This window comes from Taeniopygia guttata, chromosome 21 (genome assembly GCF_048771995.1).
Source record: "Taeniopygia guttata chromosome 21, bTaeGut7.mat, whole genome shotgun sequence".
In the NCBI taxonomy this organism is placed as follows: domain Eukaryota; kingdom Metazoa; phylum Chordata; class Aves; order Passeriformes; family Estrildidae; genus Taeniopygia; species Taeniopygia guttata.
In genome coordinates this window covers 1,818,565-1,836,269 of record NC_133046.1, presented here as the reverse complement: position 1 = coordinate 1,836,269, position 17,705 = coordinate 1,818,565, and the positions used below count along the sequence as shown (strand labels likewise).

The following is a 17,705-nucleotide window of genomic DNA, read 5'->3' as shown; positions in this document are numbered from 1 at the left end:
TTGTTTAAAAACTCCTTTTCTGTGTCTTTTTTTTTTTTTTTTTTCAGGTATTCTGTCACAGGTAGGCAGAGATACTGGTTGGGCTTGTACATATAAAATGATTAAAACTATACACAAAGGCCACCTATTTAAAAATTAAAATCAAGGTTTTTTTCTTTAAATCCTACTTTAATTGTTAACAAGTAGGGTTTTAATTATAAAGAGAATGTTTTTTGAATATAAGTTTATATTGTATTTTTCCAGCTTATGGATTTATTTTATTTCAGTTGTGCTTTTTTTTTTTTATTTTATTTTAATGTGACAGAATGGCTGAACTCTGTGAGGATGTGAATGGAACAATGAAAAAACTGAATATCTGTATATTATTAGCTATAAAGTGGGAAGATCCAATAAAATAGAAAAAAAAAAAAACTGTAAGTTTGTCTATTTTCAAAATAGAAGCTGAGGAAGTGTGGCTGTTCTTTTTGAGGTAAAATATGGAATATTTGTGTGAGGTGAATAACACTGTGAGGCTTTAACTGGATTTAGGGAATTTAGGGGCAAACTCCAGCCAACAGAAGTAATTTAAAGTTGTGATTATGTGGGATTTTTTTTTTGGTTGGTTGGTTTTGTTTTGTTTGGTTTTGGTTGTGTTTTGTTTGGTTTTTTTGGTTTGGTTTGGTTGGCTTTGGTTTGGTTTGGTTTGGTTTGGTTTTGGTTGGCTTTTGTTTGTTTGGTTTTGTTTTGGTTGGTCGGTTGGGGTTTTTTTTATTTTGGTTTACTTTTTTCTGGTTTTTTATGCTGCTTCTGCGTGGGCAGATCTTTGCCAAGGATTTCTTGGGGTTTCCTTGGGGCAGAGCCCTGCTCCCTTCTGGGCTGGAGTCTCTTTCACACGAGCCACTCTCAGCTTTGTGGTTTTTCTCTTGATTCTCAAGGACCAAAGAGCTCCTTCCCAAGGTTTTGGGGTTGCTGCCTCTGTGCAAAGATCCATGATCCCAAATTTCCCAGGTGAATCTTGCTGAGTATCCAGCTTCAACTTCCATTTCTCAGATGTGTCTTAGGAGAAGGTATTGATAAAGACAAACGCAAACACTTGTACTGGCACGGAACTGGGGGGAAAATGGGAATAAAAACCAATGAGTGGAGTCCAGGGAGGGCATGGAAACAATCCAAAAGGAAAAGAAATGCTTGGGGTGAACTCCACAGAGCTGAGGCTGTGATTAAGAGGAAAGCAGAGGAGTCGGCTCCTGTGGGTGAGGTTTGTGATAAACTCCCACATGGGGCTGGATATTTATGGGGGGAAATAATCTTGATTAGGGACTGGCCAAATGCCACTGAGGTCCTGTGAGGTGGCCTCTGCACCGCTCTGGGTGAGATGTTTGGGATCCCCAGCAGCCAGGATTGATCAGCACAGGGATGTTTGGGATCTCTCAGCAGCCAGGATTGATCAGCACAGGGATGTTTGGGATCCCCAGCAGCCAGGATTGATCAGCACAGGGATGTTTGGGATCCCCAGCAGCCAGGATTGATCAGCACAGGGATGTTTGGGATCTGCTACAGCCAGGATTGATCAGGACAGGGATGTTTGGGATCTGCTACAGCCAGGATTGATCAGCACAGGGATGTTTGGGATCTGCTACAGCCAGGATTGATCAGCACAGGGATGTTTGGGATCCCCAGCAGCCAGGATTGATCAGCACAGGGATGTTTGGGATCTCTCAGCAGCCAGGATTGATCAGGACAGGGATGTTTGGGATCTCTCAGCAGCCAGGATTGATCAGCACAGGGATGTTTGGGATCCCCAGCAGCCAGGATCGATCAGGACAGGGATGTTTGGGATCTCTCAGCAGCCAGGATTGATCAGCACAGGGATGTTTGGGATCCCCCAGCAGCCAGGATTGATCAGCACAGGGATGTTTGGGATCCCCAGCAGCCAGGATTGATCAGGACAGGGATGTTTGGGATCTGCTACAGCCAGGATGGATCAGCACAGGGATGTTTGGGATTTCTCAGCAGCCAGGATTGATCAGGACAGGGATGTTTGGGATCTGCTACAGCCAGGATTGATCAGCACAGGGATGTTTGGGATCTCTCAGCAGCCAGGATTGATCAGGACAGGGATGTTTGGGATCTGCTACAGCCAGGACTGATCAGCACAGGGATGTTTGGGATCTCCAGCAGCCAGGATTGATCAGCACAGGGATGTTTGGGATCTCTCAGCAGCCAGGATTGATCAGGACAGGGATGTTTGGGATCCCCAGCAGCCAGGATTGATCAGCACAGGGATGTTTGGGATCTCCAGCAGTCAGGACTGACCACAACAGGGATTTTTTGGGGGACTTTTGCTTCGAAGCACAGGGAAGGAAATGGCTTTACCTGAGCCAATGACAAAATCTCCCCCAGTGCCTCGAGCCCAGCTGAGACTGACCCAGCCTGGTTTGTGGGAGGGCTGGGAAAACTTCAGTTCCACAAAATTCCCTCAGACTTGTCTTCAAACTGTTCCCTCATGTGGTTTTATTCAGCTGAGACTTTAGAAACGCTTTTGTTTTCCACAACTGACAGAGTAACCAGCTGTATCCTCCCTGAGCTCTGCATTTCCATGGCAGAATCCACTTACCAGCTGAGGAAGAAGTGGAAGTAGCTCAGGGCAGAGGGCTGTGAGGTTAAAGCAAGAGGTGCCTTCCCAGCCCTGCTGCTCCTCTGCATGAAGAGCCTGGCTTGTCAAATGTTGCATGTGTGTGGTTTCATTAAAAAAAAAAAAAATAATAAAAAAATCTGCAATGCAATCTGTGCTCTAATTTGAGGACACCATTTAGTGATTTTAATTGTGTGACAGTATTTTGGTATTTTCAATACCCAGTAGTAGGTTAATGACTGTTCCTTGAAGAATGGAGTTTATATAACACCAGTCATTACATAAGAAGGCTGATTGTGGCCTGAAGAGCAGGAGGGAAACAAATTTACCAACACACAAAACCCAACAGCAGCAAACTGCGCTTTGGTCACGGTGGGGAAGCCCCAAAAAAAGGAACCCCTGGGTTGTAGCAAGGAGAGCTCCCGGTGAGGAAGGCTGAGGATGGCAGGAGAAGGCGCTGGGGACATCAAGCGGGGCTGCCACGCATTTCCCACGTGGCGACCGCGATCCTTCCGCTCCTCCACCTCGGCTTTGCTGTAAAGGGAACAACAAACAACCCAACAAGCGAAAAGTTACCGCTGGTCACTGCTTTTCTCTTCTTTCTTCGCGTTTTCCCGGCAGCTCCTAAACGTGGCCTGGGCGGGACAAACCCCGCGGATCGAAGCGCGACCCTTTCCTTGGCCTTGGGGACAGAGACGGGACAGAGTTTGGGGTGTCACAGCAGTGCCGGGGTGTCACAGCAGTGCCGGGGTGTCACAGCAGTGCCGGGGTGTCACAGCAGTTTCGGGGTGTCACAGCAGTGCCGGGGTGTCACAGCAGTGTCGGGGTGTCACAGCAGTGCCGGGGTGTCACAGCAGTGTCGGGGTGTCACAGCAGTGCCGGGGTGTCACAGCAGTGTCGGGGTGTCACAGCAGTGCCGGGGTGTCACAGCAGTGTCGGGGTGTCACAGCAGTGCCGGGTGTCACAGCAGTGTCGGGGTGTCACAGCAGTGTCGGGGTGTCACAGCGGTGCCGGGGTGTCACAGCGGTGCCGGGGTGTCACAGCAGTGCCGGGGTGTCACAGCAGTGCCGGGGTCTCGGGGGGTGCCTCCCTCGGGCTCCCGCGGGGTCCGCGCTCGGTGCGGGCGGAGGCGGTGCGGGAGGTGCGGGAGGGACGCGCGGGGCGCGGCGGAGCGCGGGGCTCGCACCCCCGGCCCCGGAGCGGGGGAGGGTCCCCGCGGGGCTCCGGGGGCCGGGGCCGACCCCGGGCGGAGGAAGGGCGGGGTGAGGATGGCGTGTGGCACTGGAAAGGCGGCCAAGCGCCGCTGGCGGGGCGGGGGGAGCCCCGCAGGGCCGGCCCGCAGAGCTGGAGCCGCCGCTCGCCATGAGCCGCTCCCGGAGCAGCGCCTCCCCACGTAGGTAAATGGCCGGGCCGGGCTGGGGAGGGGGCGGCCGGCGCTGCCTGCGCGCATCTCCCCCCTCGCTGCATCCCGCATCCCTCCCCTGCATCCCGCATCCCTCCCCCGAGCGGGGCCGGCCCGGGGGCTGCCGGCGGGGACAGCGCAGCCCCGAGCCGGGAGGGTTTGTGGGGCTGATTTTTTCTGGGGGGTGTGAAGGTGGGCGCGGTGATTTGGGGGCTGGGGTCTTTTATATATATTTTTTTATTATTATTTCCGATTTTTATTTGGCAGCGCTCGGCAGCGGGGATGATTTTGGGGAGGGTCGGCGGAGAGGATGCGATGAGGCTCCCCCGGAGTGGGTGATTTTTTTGCAGCCTGCCTCCTCCTCCCCCAGCCTCTCCCCCCCACCCCGGGTTTGGCTGCCTCGCTTCCCAGTTGCTGCATGAAGGCTGTGCTTGCACCGGCGTGTGCCCGCTCCCGGAGCCGCGGCCGGGGGGAGCGCGGGGCCAGCGGCGAGGCTGGAATTATTATTATTATTTTTATTTTTAATTTTTTCTAATTTTTAATTATTTATTTTTAATTTTTTCTATTTTTTAATATATTTTTTAATTATTTATTTTTTAATTTTTTTTTTTTTTTACCTGTCACATTCATCCTAGAATAATAAAAACATAAAGCGGGCAGGGCGCGGGAGCCCGCGGCATCCCCGGCACGGGGGAGTGCGTGTGTGTGCGCGGGGGGCGCCCCGCCGCCCCGCCGCCCCCCGCCGCACCGCAGCGTGCGGGCAGCGAGCGCGATGCGCCCCGCGCTCGGCTCTGCGGAATAGCGCGGCTCGCCCTCCGCGGGCTGGGGGCGCACGGACCCGACCGCTGCCCATTGCCTCTTGATGTCCATGAATGCAAACACCATGATTTTCATGATCCTGGGCGCCTCTATCGTTATGGTAAGAGATTTTTTGCTTATCTCCCTCCCCTCCATGGTTCTTCCCCCCCTCCCTCCTTCTCCCGCACCTCCGCCTCCCTTCCACCTTCCCCCCGCACCGTCCCTCAGCCTGTGCACCTCCGCGTGTGGCGGTGTGTGCGTGTGCCCCGGCGAGCAGCAAACATTCTTTTCTCGATGACTGCTTCAGTGTCTGGCAATCAAACTGGAGTCAATGTTTTATTCCACCGCCCAGAGTTGACCCGATGCTTTGGTTGTGGGCTCTTACAGGCAATAGCTTGCTTGATGGACATGAATGCGTTGTTGGACAGATTTCACAATTACATCCTACCGCATCTCAGAGGGGAGGACCGAGTTTGTCACTGCAACTGTGGAAGGTGAGTTACCTGCAGAGCATCTCCGGTGCCCTGCCCCAGCCCTGCCCACCCTGCTGCCCAGGGAGGGGGTGACCAGGGCCAGGCAGCTGCTGCCTGCCAGCTGGGCTACCATTTCTTACCATTTTTGCATTCTGGCTGTGTCTCACCTTCCTCAGCAGCTCCTGCATGAGCAGGGTGAGGTGAGGGGGGGTGGTGGGGGTTGGTTTTTTTTCTGGGAGAAGAGTTTTCTGTGGGTTTGGAAGTGCATTTTCCTTTGTGTACAGGCATGGGGAGCCTTGGGAGAGCGAGTAACTTTGATTTAAACGTTTGTCAATTTGCCTTTTGTTGTCAGTCGGGCCGCGGTGTTTCCCCAGCCTGTTTGTGGTCTGGGTGTTGCAGCTGGCGGTGGTTGTGTGCTCATAAATGGAATGGGGTTTGGAGAAATGAGAGGATCCCTGTCCAGGCTGGAACGTGGCCTGGGACAGAGTTACTTGGAGGCTTTGCGATCAATCTTCGATCAGATTTTAATTCCCTGTGGCTTTTCCTCCTGGCCACAGCACAGTGAGGAGCTGGGCTGAGATTTTGGGTGGGCCAGGAGCTGGATGCTGTACAGGAGTGGTGCCTCTGCTGTGCACAAGTTTATACCTGGACAAACACCTGGCTCTTGGCAATGCTTCATCCTCCCAAACAACATCGCTCTCGTGAGTTATCCCTGAAGTGCTCAGCTAAAACTGGGCTCTGCCTGCTCTGGAGTCCCTCCAGGCCCAGGCTGAGCTCGGGGAGGTGATTTCTCCATCTCTGGGACTGAGCTGGTGCTCTGGCCTGGCTCCCCTCCTGTGCCTGGTTACTCAGTGCCTGCGGGAGAGTTTCTGCCTGTGGGGGAGGAAAGCAGCGGGAGGCTGTGCCAGCTAAAGGACACGCTGGGAGAGCCCTCCCTGGCCACATGCAGCCTTCAGCTTTGAGCTTTGCTCCTCTTGGAGCTGCCCCTGGAGCCAGCTGTGTCCTGTCTCCCAGGTGTCACCTCCCCCCGGTGTCCCTGGAGCGGGATGTGCTTGGATTGCTGAAGAGAAAATGCTTTGCCTTCCTCCCCATGACTCCTCCTCAGCCTGCTGGGGCAGAAGAGCAGAGGAGGCAGCAGGAGCAGCCAGGCCTGGGGGAGGTGATGGTGCCCTGTGGGCAAAAAACTTCCACAGCATCTTCCACTTGGCTTTGGCAAGGATTTGCTTTTTCTGAGCTGCTTTTTCCTTGGTGTTTTTTGCTGGTTTGAGAGTTTTCCTCTGCTTCTTGCACCGGTTTTCCTTTCTACTCGTCACAGCTTGCTTCAGTGCTGGTGAAAAGGGGCTGCTGGTCACGGGCTGTGATGTTTGGAGTGGCTGAGGAGGGTCAGGTCTCGCTGGTGGCTTGGCTGAGTGTCCCCTGTGCCCAAGGCTGGGCAGGTGGCAGGGCCACTCCTCTCTGCTCTGCCTCTGTGCCTGCAGAGATGCTCCTGAGGCAGAGAAATTGGCCGTGGCACTCTCCACAAACACCACCGGCTCGTTTCCTCGAAAGTGCACAAAACCCCTTCCAAACTGCCGAGCTTGGACGTGAGAGGAGGCAAAAAAGCAAAGTTTATCCCTTGCCTCAGGTGTGTGGGAGCAGCGGCTCTTGCCAACAGAAGCAGCTGAGGAGCTGCTGGCTCGGAGCTGCTCCTCCCTGACAGGACATTCCCTGTGCTGTGCCACTGGTGCTGAGCTGTGCCCTGACCTGTGCCCTGACCTGTGCCCCTGGCAGTGTTGGAGCCCGGGCTGGACGTGCCCCGGCCCCTCTGGGCTGCCCAGGAGCCCTGGCTGGGCCTGGAGCCTCTTGTCAGCACTGATGAAGAACTTAATTTGCCAAGAGGCAGAGGGAGTCCTGGGAGGAGGAACTGGCTGCAGCTCAGCCTGGTGCGGCGAGGAGCGGGGAAATCAGGGAATGTTACAGGAATGGAAGGGAAGGAGGAATTGGGATGAATGAAGAGTGATGTGCAGCGGGCTGAGCTGCTGCAATGAATGATCTCCCTCCTGCCCCAGCTTGGGTCACGGTGTCAGGCAGACCCAATGATTCATTCAGAAATGGTTTCACTCCTCTCCTCTCCTCTCCTCTCCTGGTTGTCTCCTGGTTGATTTGGGTGGAATTGCCCAAGCAGCCAGGCTGGGTGTGAGTGCCTGGCCCTGGATGTGCTCTCCAGGAGGAGCTCTGGCCTCTGGAGCTGTCCCAGAGGTGCTGGCAGCGGGCAGGGGGGGCTGGCTCCGTGTCCCAGCTGTGCCAGGGGATGTGGCAGCACCCCCAGGCTGTGGGAGAGCACCCAGAGCTGGGACAGCTCTGCTGCCTCTGCTTGGGAAGGGAGGCTGAGCCCTGCTGAGCCCTCCTGGTGCCTCCTCAGCCTGGATCCCACTCCCCTGGCACTGGAGTGTTCCCAGTGTTCCCAGTTTGGGACTCCCTGTCCCCATGTCCAGCTCCAGCCTGATGTGCTGCTGGTCCACAGCTGTGCCCAGCTGTGCCCAGCTGTGCCCACGTTCTGGGGGCTCTGGGTGCCCCTCTGAGAGCTCCTGGGGCTCAGGGGCCGTGCCTGGGCTCTGTCCTGCTGTGCTTTGTCCCCCTCTCCCCTCTGAGGCACTCTGGCCCCGCAGGCAGGACCCAGGACAGGTACAGGGAGTGCTGGATGTGATTTTTTGCCGTGTTTTTGAGCATTTCAGTGTGTTTGCAGTGGCTGGGGAGCACAGGGACAGGGGGAAGGAAAGCAGCCCCATGTGCAGGTGCTGCTGGGGCTGACCCCACCTTCCCCTCCCCGTGCCTCAGGGGGGCTGAGGCTGTTTGTGCTCATTCACCCAGGAGCGATTTTGCTGAGCTGAGGGGGCCCGGGAGGTGCTTTTGAAGCCAGGAGGGAGCTGTGACAGCCAGGAGGGAGCTGTGACAGCCAGGAGGGAGCTGTGACACCTGTGCTGTGCAGGACTGAGGTGGCTGCAGCTGCTCAGGCTGCCCTGGCCCGTATTTGTCATTTTTTAGGTGGCCCTGAGCCTCTGTTTGCAGTCAGGGTGAGCCTGGGCTGAGTGAGTTTTGCTGGGGTGTGTCCAGCTCTGGACGCTGCCCTGGGACCTGAGGTGACAAATGTCCTCCCCTGTGCAGGTGAGGTGTCACCACTGGGCTGGGGTGACAGCCAGGGGTGACATCCAGGGGTGCCAGCCAGGGGTCACAGACAGGGGTGACAGACAGGGGTGACAGACAGGGGTGATAGCCAGGGGTGACACACAGGGGTCACAGACAGGGTGACAGGGGTGACAAACAGGGTGACAGCCAGGGGTGACAAACAGCCAGGGGTGCCAGCCAGGGGTGCCAGGCTCTCAGCCCCGTGTCCCCTCCCTCCCTGGGCCGGGTGTCCCCGGGGAGGGCAGGGCTGTCCCCTCCTCCCTCCCGGCTGTCCTGGAAGGGAGCAGGTCGGGAGCTGATGTCACACACAGCAAAAACACCAAAGGGCATCCATGGGGGTGGCAGGGTGAGCCAGGGGGAGCAGGTGACACCCGGACAGAGCAAGGAGCCACCAGAAGAGCCGCGGGGCTCGCAGGTGGCTGCTCTGGAGGGAACGGGCCCCTCCCGAGCTCTGAGCGGCTCCTCTCGCCGCTGCCCTTCTGGGTGACCTTGGCTGAGTCCCTCCCTGCCAGCAGCGGGGCTGGGCAGGGCCGGGCGGTGGCAGGAGTGTCCCCTGGGTGCCAGCAGCCCGCAGCAGAGCCCTGCCACCCCGGGGATGCTCTGGCACTGCTGTGCCAGGCTCGGGAACGGAGGGAGATGCCCTGAGAGCAGAGCCCAGGGATGCTGCTGGGCACAGCAGAGCGAGGAGGATGCCAGGGCCCTGCCCCGATGCTGGGATCACTGGGGAGGGTGGCACTGCTGGCAGGAGGGACACATTTCATCCCTCTGTGGATGCTGGGCACCACCAGCCCTTCCCCGGGCTCCCAGCAGGACCAGGAGCAGGGAGATGCTCCCGGCGGTGCCACCACCCCGCCGTGCCCACCGGGTGCTCGGGGGGCTGGGGGGGCTGGGCTGGGAACGGGATGGTTGCCCCAAATCCCCCTGCGGTTGCCCCAAATCCCCCCGGGCTGCCCCAAATCCCCCGCGGGAAGGGCTCGGCCCGGCCGGGATGTGGCGGCTGCAGCGGGAGATGTGACGCGGCTGCCACTGTCACCTGCCCGGGAGGGAGCCGGGCTGAGCCGGAGCATCGGCGCTTCCCTGTCGCCGTCCTCCATCCCTGTGGCTGTCCCCATCCCTATCCCCCATCCTTGTCCCTGTCCCCGTCCCCATCCCTGTCGCCGTCCTCCATCCCTGTCTCTGTCGCTGTCCCCCATCCCTGTCCCCCATCCTTGTCCCCGTCCCCATCCCTGTCTCTGTCCCCCATCCCTGTCCATCATCCCTGTCCCTGTCGCTGTCCCCCATCCCTGTCCCTCTCCCTGTCCCCGTCCCCCTGGCTGTCCCTGTCGCTGTCCCCATGCCCATCGCTGTCCCTGTGGCTGTCCCTGTCGCTGTCCCTGTGGCTGTCCCCGTCGCTGTCGCTGTCCCCGCGTGTCTCGGGCACCCCGTGGCTCTCCCGGTCCGCGCCGTGGCTGCAGCAGCGGCGCTGGCACAAGGTCACCGCAGGGGACAATAGCGCTGGGGACAGCCGAGAGCAGCGCCGGAGCTGTCCCGGTGCACAGCCCGCCGCGGGGACACTGTCGGTCTGTCTGTCCGGCTGTCCGTCCGGCTGTCACCTGGCCCGGCTGTCCCCGGGATTTCTGTCCCCGGGATTTCTGTGGAAGCTCCAGCACAGCCCGGGGTGTTTTGGGATCCCCTAAAGGTGGATACAGCTTGAGATATAATGGGATCCCCTAAAGGTGGGCAAAGCTTGGGATATATTGGATATCCTAAAGGTGGGCACAGCCCGGGGTGTTTTGGGATATCCCAAAGGTGGGCACATCTCAGGGGGATATTTTGGGATCCCCTAAAGATGGGCCCAGCTCGGGCACAGCGCTAACCTGGCAGCAGCTGGAGCTGCCCAGGGTTTGGCTCTCGGGAATTATTTGGTTCCTCCTTTTCTTGGGAATAATCACGGGCAGAACCTGGGCTTGGCCACTGAGGGCCACGGGTGGCACCGCTCCCATGGGGATTTGGGGACAGTGGGACATGGGAGATGTGTGTGGGGATTTGGGGACAATGGGAGATGTGTGCAGGGATTTGGGGACAATGGGAGATGTCTGCAGGGATTTGGGGACATTGGAACACGGGAAGTGCCCGGCTGTGTTCTGGGGACCCTCCCCTTCCTTTTGGGGACCCCTGACCCTCCTGCAGTGCCACCAGTGCCCACCTGGGCAGGGACAGTGCCACCAGTGCCCACCTGGGCAGGGACAGTGCCACCAGTGCCCACCTGAGGTGGTTTTGGAGCCCGTTCTGCGGCCCAGCCCAGAATTCCGCTGAGGGAATTTTATCATCTCCCCATACTTTAAAGGATTTAGACTTTGAGTTTAGGATGAAATATGGCTTGAGGTTTTCATATTTGTTTCTTGCTTGCTTGATTGGTTTTTTTGAGTTTTTGTTTTGGTTTGGGGTTTTTTTTGTTGTTGTTACTTAATTCTAAATGTGTCTCACAAATTATAAGTAATTATATTATGTATATAATTATAATATTATGTTATAATTATATTATATATCATGATTTTGGTTTTTTGTTGTTGGTTTTTTTTTATTTGAGCGAGGATAAAAAAAAAGTTCACATAAAGCTAAGAAAGGCTGGGAAATCTCAAAACCTCATGGGAATCTAGGAAAGTAAGAACCAAGTGAATACATTTCTATTTCTCATAAAGAACAAGAACTTATCGATGGTTCAAGATGTGAAAAGTCCTAGATACATGCTTTGCAAAGACAGAAAAAGGTTTAATCTTAAATAATGAATTATTGTGTATTGTTTGTGGTTCATATGTTAAACCCACGTGGGTCCTTTTCTTATTGGTTAGAGCATAATGACTTTACACCTTTTATGTTATTGGTTCAAAGAATTTGTAGCAAAAGGCTTTGCATGAAGCCTTTGATCTGGATTTGCACGGATGTTGTTATTTCCCTGTGTCTCCTGCTTTTTGCTGCTATGATACAGAGAATAAATCCCGAGCTGCCACCAGTCAGGGTCCCACCCCCTTTGTGAGACACGAAAGCAGAGATATCTCTCTTTAAATAGCATAATTATTTAATATAATATGGTTGTAATAAAGCAGATCCTTCAGACTCTTGACCTGGAGCAGAAATCAGCATTTCTTCCAGTCAGGGGTCCCCTGATTTCTGATAGGGAGGGATGGGGAAGAGAAGCAAAAGAAGATGTCCGAGTCCAGCACATCCCTCTGGCTGCTCCAGACCCTGGCAGGGGGCTCAGAGACCTTGGCATGAAGTCAAAATTCAATTTTAGCCTGTGGAAAAAACTGCCAACTTTGTATGGAGAATTACAAGCCACAAGGATTTGAGCAGTGTGATGTTTGAATTAACGTAGGGTGGAAAAGTAGAATTTTGGGGTTTTTTAGAATATAATTCAGGGGGTCAAGATGGAGGAATTTGGGCGTGTCTTTGCCTTTTTCTCCTTCTTCTTGTCGTCCATGTCTTGGTGTGATGGTGGCACTTTTCTGTTGGTTTAAAGTAGAGATTCACAGTCTAACAGAGGTGATGGGAATTGGCACAAAATTGTAAATACAGACACGTATTTTTGGATATATAATGTGGGAGCTGCTCGAGGTGGATGGACACGGCTGCATTTCAGGACAGAGCTCGGCAGGTCAGAGAAAGAATGTTACAGAGAAGGGAAAAGAAACAGCCTTGGAGACACAATTGGACAATTCCAGCTCCTGTGGCGGCACGGGCTGGGAAAAGGAATTGACAATGTTGGGGTCCCCATGAGCTGACCCTGCCAGAAGAACCTGCACTGACTTTTCCCCGTTTCTGCCCCGTTCCTGCCCCGTTTCCAGGCACCACGTGCATTATGTCATCCCCTACGACGGGGACCAGTCGGTGGTGGACTCCTCGGAGAATTACTTTGTGACTGACAACGTCACCAAGCAGGAGATCGACCTGATGCTGGGGCTGCTGCTGGGCTTCTGCATCAGCTGGTTCCTGGTGTGGATGGACGGGGTGCTGCACTACGCCGTGCGCGCCTGGCGGACCAGCCGGCGCTATGGTGGGTGCTGCTCTTCCTCCCCATTGTCCTCCTCTTCCTCCTCCTCTTTCTTCTCATCTTCCTCGTCCTCTTCCTCCTCCTCTTCTCTTCTTTCTTCTCGTCTTCTCCTCTTCCTCTTCCTCCTTCTCTTTGTCCTCTTCTTCCTCTTCCTCCTCCTCTTCCTCCTCCTCTTGCTTCTCATCTTCTCATCTTCCTCATCCTCTTCCTCCTCCTCTTCTTTCTTCTCGTCTTCTCCTCTTCCTCCTTATCTTGGTCCTCTTCTTCCTCTTTCTCATCCTCTTCCTCCTCCTCTTTCTTCACATCTTCCCATCTTCCTTCTCTTCTTCCTCCTTAGCTTTGCCTCTTTCTTCCCATCTTCTCCTCTTCCCCTTCCCCTTCCCCTTCCCCTTCCCCTTCCCCTTCCCCTTCCCCTTCCCCTTCCCCTTCCTCCTTCTCTTTGTCCTCTTCTTCCTCTTTCTCCTCCTCTTCCTCCTCCTCCTCTTCCTCATCTCCTCTTTCTTCTCATCTTCTCCTCTTTCTCCTCCTTTTCATATTTCCATTTCCATTTCCATTTCCATTTCCATTTCCATATTTCCATTTCCATTTCCATATTTCCATATTTCCATTCCCACATTTCCATTTCCATTTCCCTTCCCACATTTCCATTTCCATCCCTTCCCACCCCTCATCCCTGACCAGATGTGGAGAGGTTTTTGTCCAGCTGTGCCATCAGCCCCATGGGGGACAGGCTTGGGCACAACGCTTTGGAGCAGCCAAAATCCTGAATTATCACCCCAAGAAGGACCAGCAGCTCCTTCAGAGGCTCCTCTGCCCCGTGGATTTCCAAAAAAAAATGTCAGGAAAATGCATTAAAGTAGAGAATGACTGGAAATTCCAATTACGGCCGTGGACTCTTTATTTCTCAAAACTCAGATAAAAATGATATTAATTTCCCATTAATCTTCCCAAACGCCCTCGGTGAGTCCGGATTCTCCCGGGGCTCTGCTGCTGCTGCTTTTCCTGGGGGATTTTCCTGATTTTGGAGCTTCTCAGGAGCGATTTTGGGGCCGTGATCCCGATTTTCACAGAGATCAGAGCGGGGCTGCCGGGAGCTCTCCTGGGGCTGGGATGGCCAACCCCTGTTAGTCATTCATTCGGCATTTTATTTTTAGTCATTATTTAGTATTTTTTATTTTTAGCCATTCATTTGGTCTTTTTTTAGTTATTATTTAGTAATTTTTTATTTTTAGTCATTCATGTGGTATTTTATTTTTAGTCATTATTTATTATTTTTTGTGATTATTTAGTATTTTTTTATTTTTAGTAATTTGGAATTTTATTTTTAGTCATTATTTACTATTTTTTTTTTTTAGTCATTAATTTGGTATTTTATTTTTAGTCATCATTTAGTATTCTTTTAGTAATTAATTTACTATTTTTAGTCATTATTTAGTATTTTTAATTTTTAGTAGTTAATTTACTATATTTAGCAATTTTTTATTTATTTATTTTTAGCAATTAATTTAGTATTTCAACTCACTGATCTCTTTTGTTTCATTTTTTTCCCCTGTGTACACCCATTTTAAGGCTTTATAAAAGGCTTGGCCAATGAACCGAAATATTCACTATTTATTATTGTTTATTATGTTATTACAGCAATATATTTCTACATTGCTATATTGATGTATTGATATAGTGATATAGTAATATAGTGGTATATTGCCATATTGATGTATTGATATATTGCTATGTTGATGTATTGATATATTAATATATAGATATAGTGATATAATGTTATATTGATATAGTAATATATTGATCAATATATATTAAAATTAAGATATTATTAAGATATTACATTATATTATATATCATATATCAATATTATTATAATATATTAATATATATAAATATATATAATATAGATCAATATATTAGATCATTATATTACTATATCAATATATCAATATATATTGAGATATATATCAATATATATATTACTATATCAATATATAGTGATATATTGATATATTGATATATTGATATATTGATATATTGATATATTAATAGATTGATATATTGATATATTAATATATTAATATCGTGATATATTGATAAAGTGACATAGTGATATATATTCGTGTATTAATGTATTCATAATTGATGTCCATAAATTTATTTGGTGAAGCTCTTCCAGTTCAGGTGTAAAATGAATTCTCAACTTTGGGAATTCTCTCCACATCTGCTTCCCTCTGGGGGTGGCGGCAGCCGGGAGGAGGAGGAGGAGGAGGAGGGTGAAGAGGTCGAGGAGGTGGAGGTGGAGGTGGAGGTGGAGATGGAGGTGGAGGTGGAGGTGGAGGAGGAGCAGGAGGAGGTGGAGGAGGAGGAGGAGGAGGTGGAGGTTGAGGTGGAGGTGGAACAGGAGCTCTGCCCCATCCCTGAGGCCCTCAGGGTTGCTCTCCCTTTGGGTGTCCCCACAACCTTCACCCGCCCTCTCCTCCTGCCTTGCAGACAACTCCTGGTCCTGGATCCCCAAATTCTGCAACCTGAAGGAGCTGCGGAAGCGCCACCACCGGCAGTACGAGGAGGCCACCGGGAACATGGTGCACATCAAACAGAAGCTGTACCACAACGGGCACCCCAGCCCGCGGCACCTCTGAGGGACCCGCTCCGGGACTGCGGCCAGCTTTTAAACACACACAGGACTCCTCTTCCTCCTGGGAACAGCCTCTGGCTCGCTCCCAAGCCAGCTGAGGACACGGAATTTCGGGATCCATCCCGGCTGTCCACGGGTGGACACGCCACGATGCACAACTCAAGCCAGTCCTGGATGCTCTGCAGCCAAGACTTTGCACTGTGTTCCACATTTTATTGTCAGACTCGTGTAAATATGTAAAAAAAAACAAAAAAAAAAAAGAGAGAGAGAGAGAAAAGAGATTTGCATTATACTTTCAACCCCCCTCCCCCCATTTTCCTGGCTGCTGGGATGTTGGATGGAGGTGGGACAGCAGCGAGAAGATGCAGAGTGTCTCCTCCAGGAGCTCCAGCCCCCAAAGGTTCTCTGCTGCTTTGCCTGGCCGCTCTCAGGTTTGGATGGGGGGCAGGCACAGCGGCCCCTGCTCGGGTTTTGCTCTGGTTCCCTCCTGGGGAGGAAGGGCTGGAATGGCTCTGGGATTGTTCTTTGCTTTGCTGTCCCCTGAAAGCTGCCTTAAGCAACCTGAGCTCAGAGCCAGGGCACTGGGGCGGGTGCTGCTGCTCTGGTGGCACCTTTGGTGGCACCTTTGGTGGTGGCAGGGCTGCTGTCCTTCACTAGAGGAGGGTGGGATGTGTCAGATCTGACTCGTCAGATTAAAACACCCCAAAACCCCAGAATGCAGCACAGAGGGAGCCCTGAGCAGAGTGAGCCTGGTTAAAACACCCTAAAACCCCAAAACCCCCAGAGAGCAGCACAGAGGGAGCCCTGAGCAGCCTCTTCTTGTAAGGTGGGCCTGGTTAAAACACCCTAAAACCCCAAAGTGCAGCACAGAGGGAGCCCTGAGCAGAGTGAGCCTGCTTAAAACACCCCAAAACCCCAAAGTGCAGCACAGAGGGAGTCCTGAGCAGAGTGAGCCTGGATAAAACACCCTAAAACCCCAAAAACCCCAGAGAGCAGCACAGACAAGGTCCTGAGCAGGGTGAGCCTGGATAAAACACCCCAAAACCCCAAAAACCCCAGAGAGCAGCACAGAGGGAGCCCTGAACAGCCTCTTCTTGTAAGGTGAGCCTGGTTAAAACACCCCAAAACCCCAAAGTGCAGCACAGAGGGAGCCCTGAGCAGCCTCACTCCTGCTGCACATCCAGCACCCCTTTTTTGTGGGGCTGGACTTGTGGGACACGGAGAGACCGACCCCAAATTTCTCTCCAGACATCCCAAATGTCCCCAAGGCTGTCACACTGTGAGGATGCTCCCAAGTGGTTTTGCATGTGCTGCTCCTGGTGTTTGGGTTTTGAGGGCTGGGTGGGATCAAGGCTCTGAAAGCAGTGTCCCAAAAACCCCAAAAACCTCCTTTAGGGCCAGCAGAGGGGCCTGGAGGAGCTGTAGGGCCAGGGGGTGGCTGGGGCCTTGTCCTGGTGCTGGCTGGGCAGGGGAGAGAGGATTTGTTAGCAGGGATAAATAAAGGAGGGAAATGCCATCCCCAGGAGTCTGAGAGCCCCCCACCCTCAGCACTTCCCCTCCTGTCACATTTTGTGTCCGGTGGGTTGGTGCAAAAATGGGGAAAACACCCAGAACTGAAGGATGCTGAGCATTGCCAGAAAAATCTCCTTTTTTTTTTTTATTTTTCTTTATTTTCCCATGGATTCCTTGGCACTCTCAGTGGAAAGGACACCACAACTCCTGCTCTTCCCTCCCTGCTCCAGTTTCTGTGTCTTGGGGTTGTTTTGTTAATTTTCTACGCCCACTTCAGTTAATTACAAGCCCCAAAACTGCCCAAATATTCCCATTTTTCTGCCATTCCCACTTTTGTTATTCCCTAGTGCCTCTTGTCTTGGAGCCCCAGGTTCTTTCTGGGCCTGAATCATTGCCTGGTCCATATTTGTGTCTGTTTGTCTGTCATTCCTGGCTGTGATGTCCAAAATTCCTTAGGATCTAAGGAATGACTTTTCCTTGAGCAGGGAAGAGCAGGGACTGTGTTATCAACAAGTGGGGACAACATTTTGTAGGGGTGAAAATTCTATTGGGATAAAAAAACCCAAATATTGAGTCCCTGGAATGTAAAGCCTGGCTCTGCCCTGCTCTAGCAGCTGAGCTTGGCTGAAATATTAAAAATGAAACAGATGGAAAGGGTGAAGTGATGGCTCACACCTGTTAAGTTTGATCTGGCTGATCCGTGGCAAAATTCCATAAAAATTTGAGGTTCTGGAAGAGGGGGGAAAAAATCTACATAATAAAAATGTTCCTGTTGTAAAAAAAAAACAGATTTAAAAAAATCTGCTGGGTCTGGAGCTATTTGAACTGCTCTCTTGTTCAAATTTTGGCAAAAAAAAACCCCCAAACCAAACCAAAATAAGAAATATTCTCAGTGCAATTAAATTTACTGGGAACAATTCACTTTAATCCAGAGAAACCAGACAAGTTTTGTGGGCCAAAATTTGAAGGCCAAAATTCCTTCCTGTGCAGGGAGGAAATCCTGACCCAGCAGATCTGGGACGGCATCAAACTCCTGAGCAAGGACATCAAAAATACACTAAAAACCCCAAAAA

The 17,705-nt window shown here is 52.2% G+C and overlaps 1 protein-coding gene and 1 long non-coding RNA gene across 6 annotated transcripts; both read left to right on the top strand.

Annotated features, from left to right (window-relative positions):
* Positions 1–3,760: 3,760 nt before the first annotated feature.
* On the top strand, positions 3,761–15,353 carry TMEM240 (transmembrane protein 240). 5 transcript variants are annotated; one of them, XM_072917370.1, is made up of 5 exons: positions 3,761–4,011; positions 4,652–4,935; positions 5,202–5,308; positions 12,277–12,485; positions 14,976–15,353. In XM_072917370.1, exons 2-5 carry the CDS (start codon positions 4,879–4,881, stop codon positions 15,122–15,124), a joined length of 522 nt encoding a protein of 173 aa, XP_072773471.1. In that variant the 5' UTR covers positions 3,761–4,011; positions 4,652–4,878; the 3' UTR covers positions 15,125–15,353. The 5 variants fall into 5 exon arrangements, with proteins under 5 accessions (XP_072773471.1, XP_032608077.1, XP_032608076.1 ...); XM_032752186.3 differs by lacking the exon at positions 4,652–4,935 and having other exon boundaries at positions 3,762–4,007; XM_032752185.3 differs by lacking the exon at positions 4,652–4,935 and having other exon boundaries at positions 3,762–4,011.
* A 236-nt stretch (positions 15,354–15,589) lies between these two features.
* LOC140680411 (uncharacterized) lies at positions 15,590–17,705 on the top strand. The gene is made up of 2 exons (XR_012051669.1): positions 15,590–16,138; positions 16,222–17,705. It is a non-coding gene; the product is annotated as an uncharacterized lncRNA (long non-coding RNA).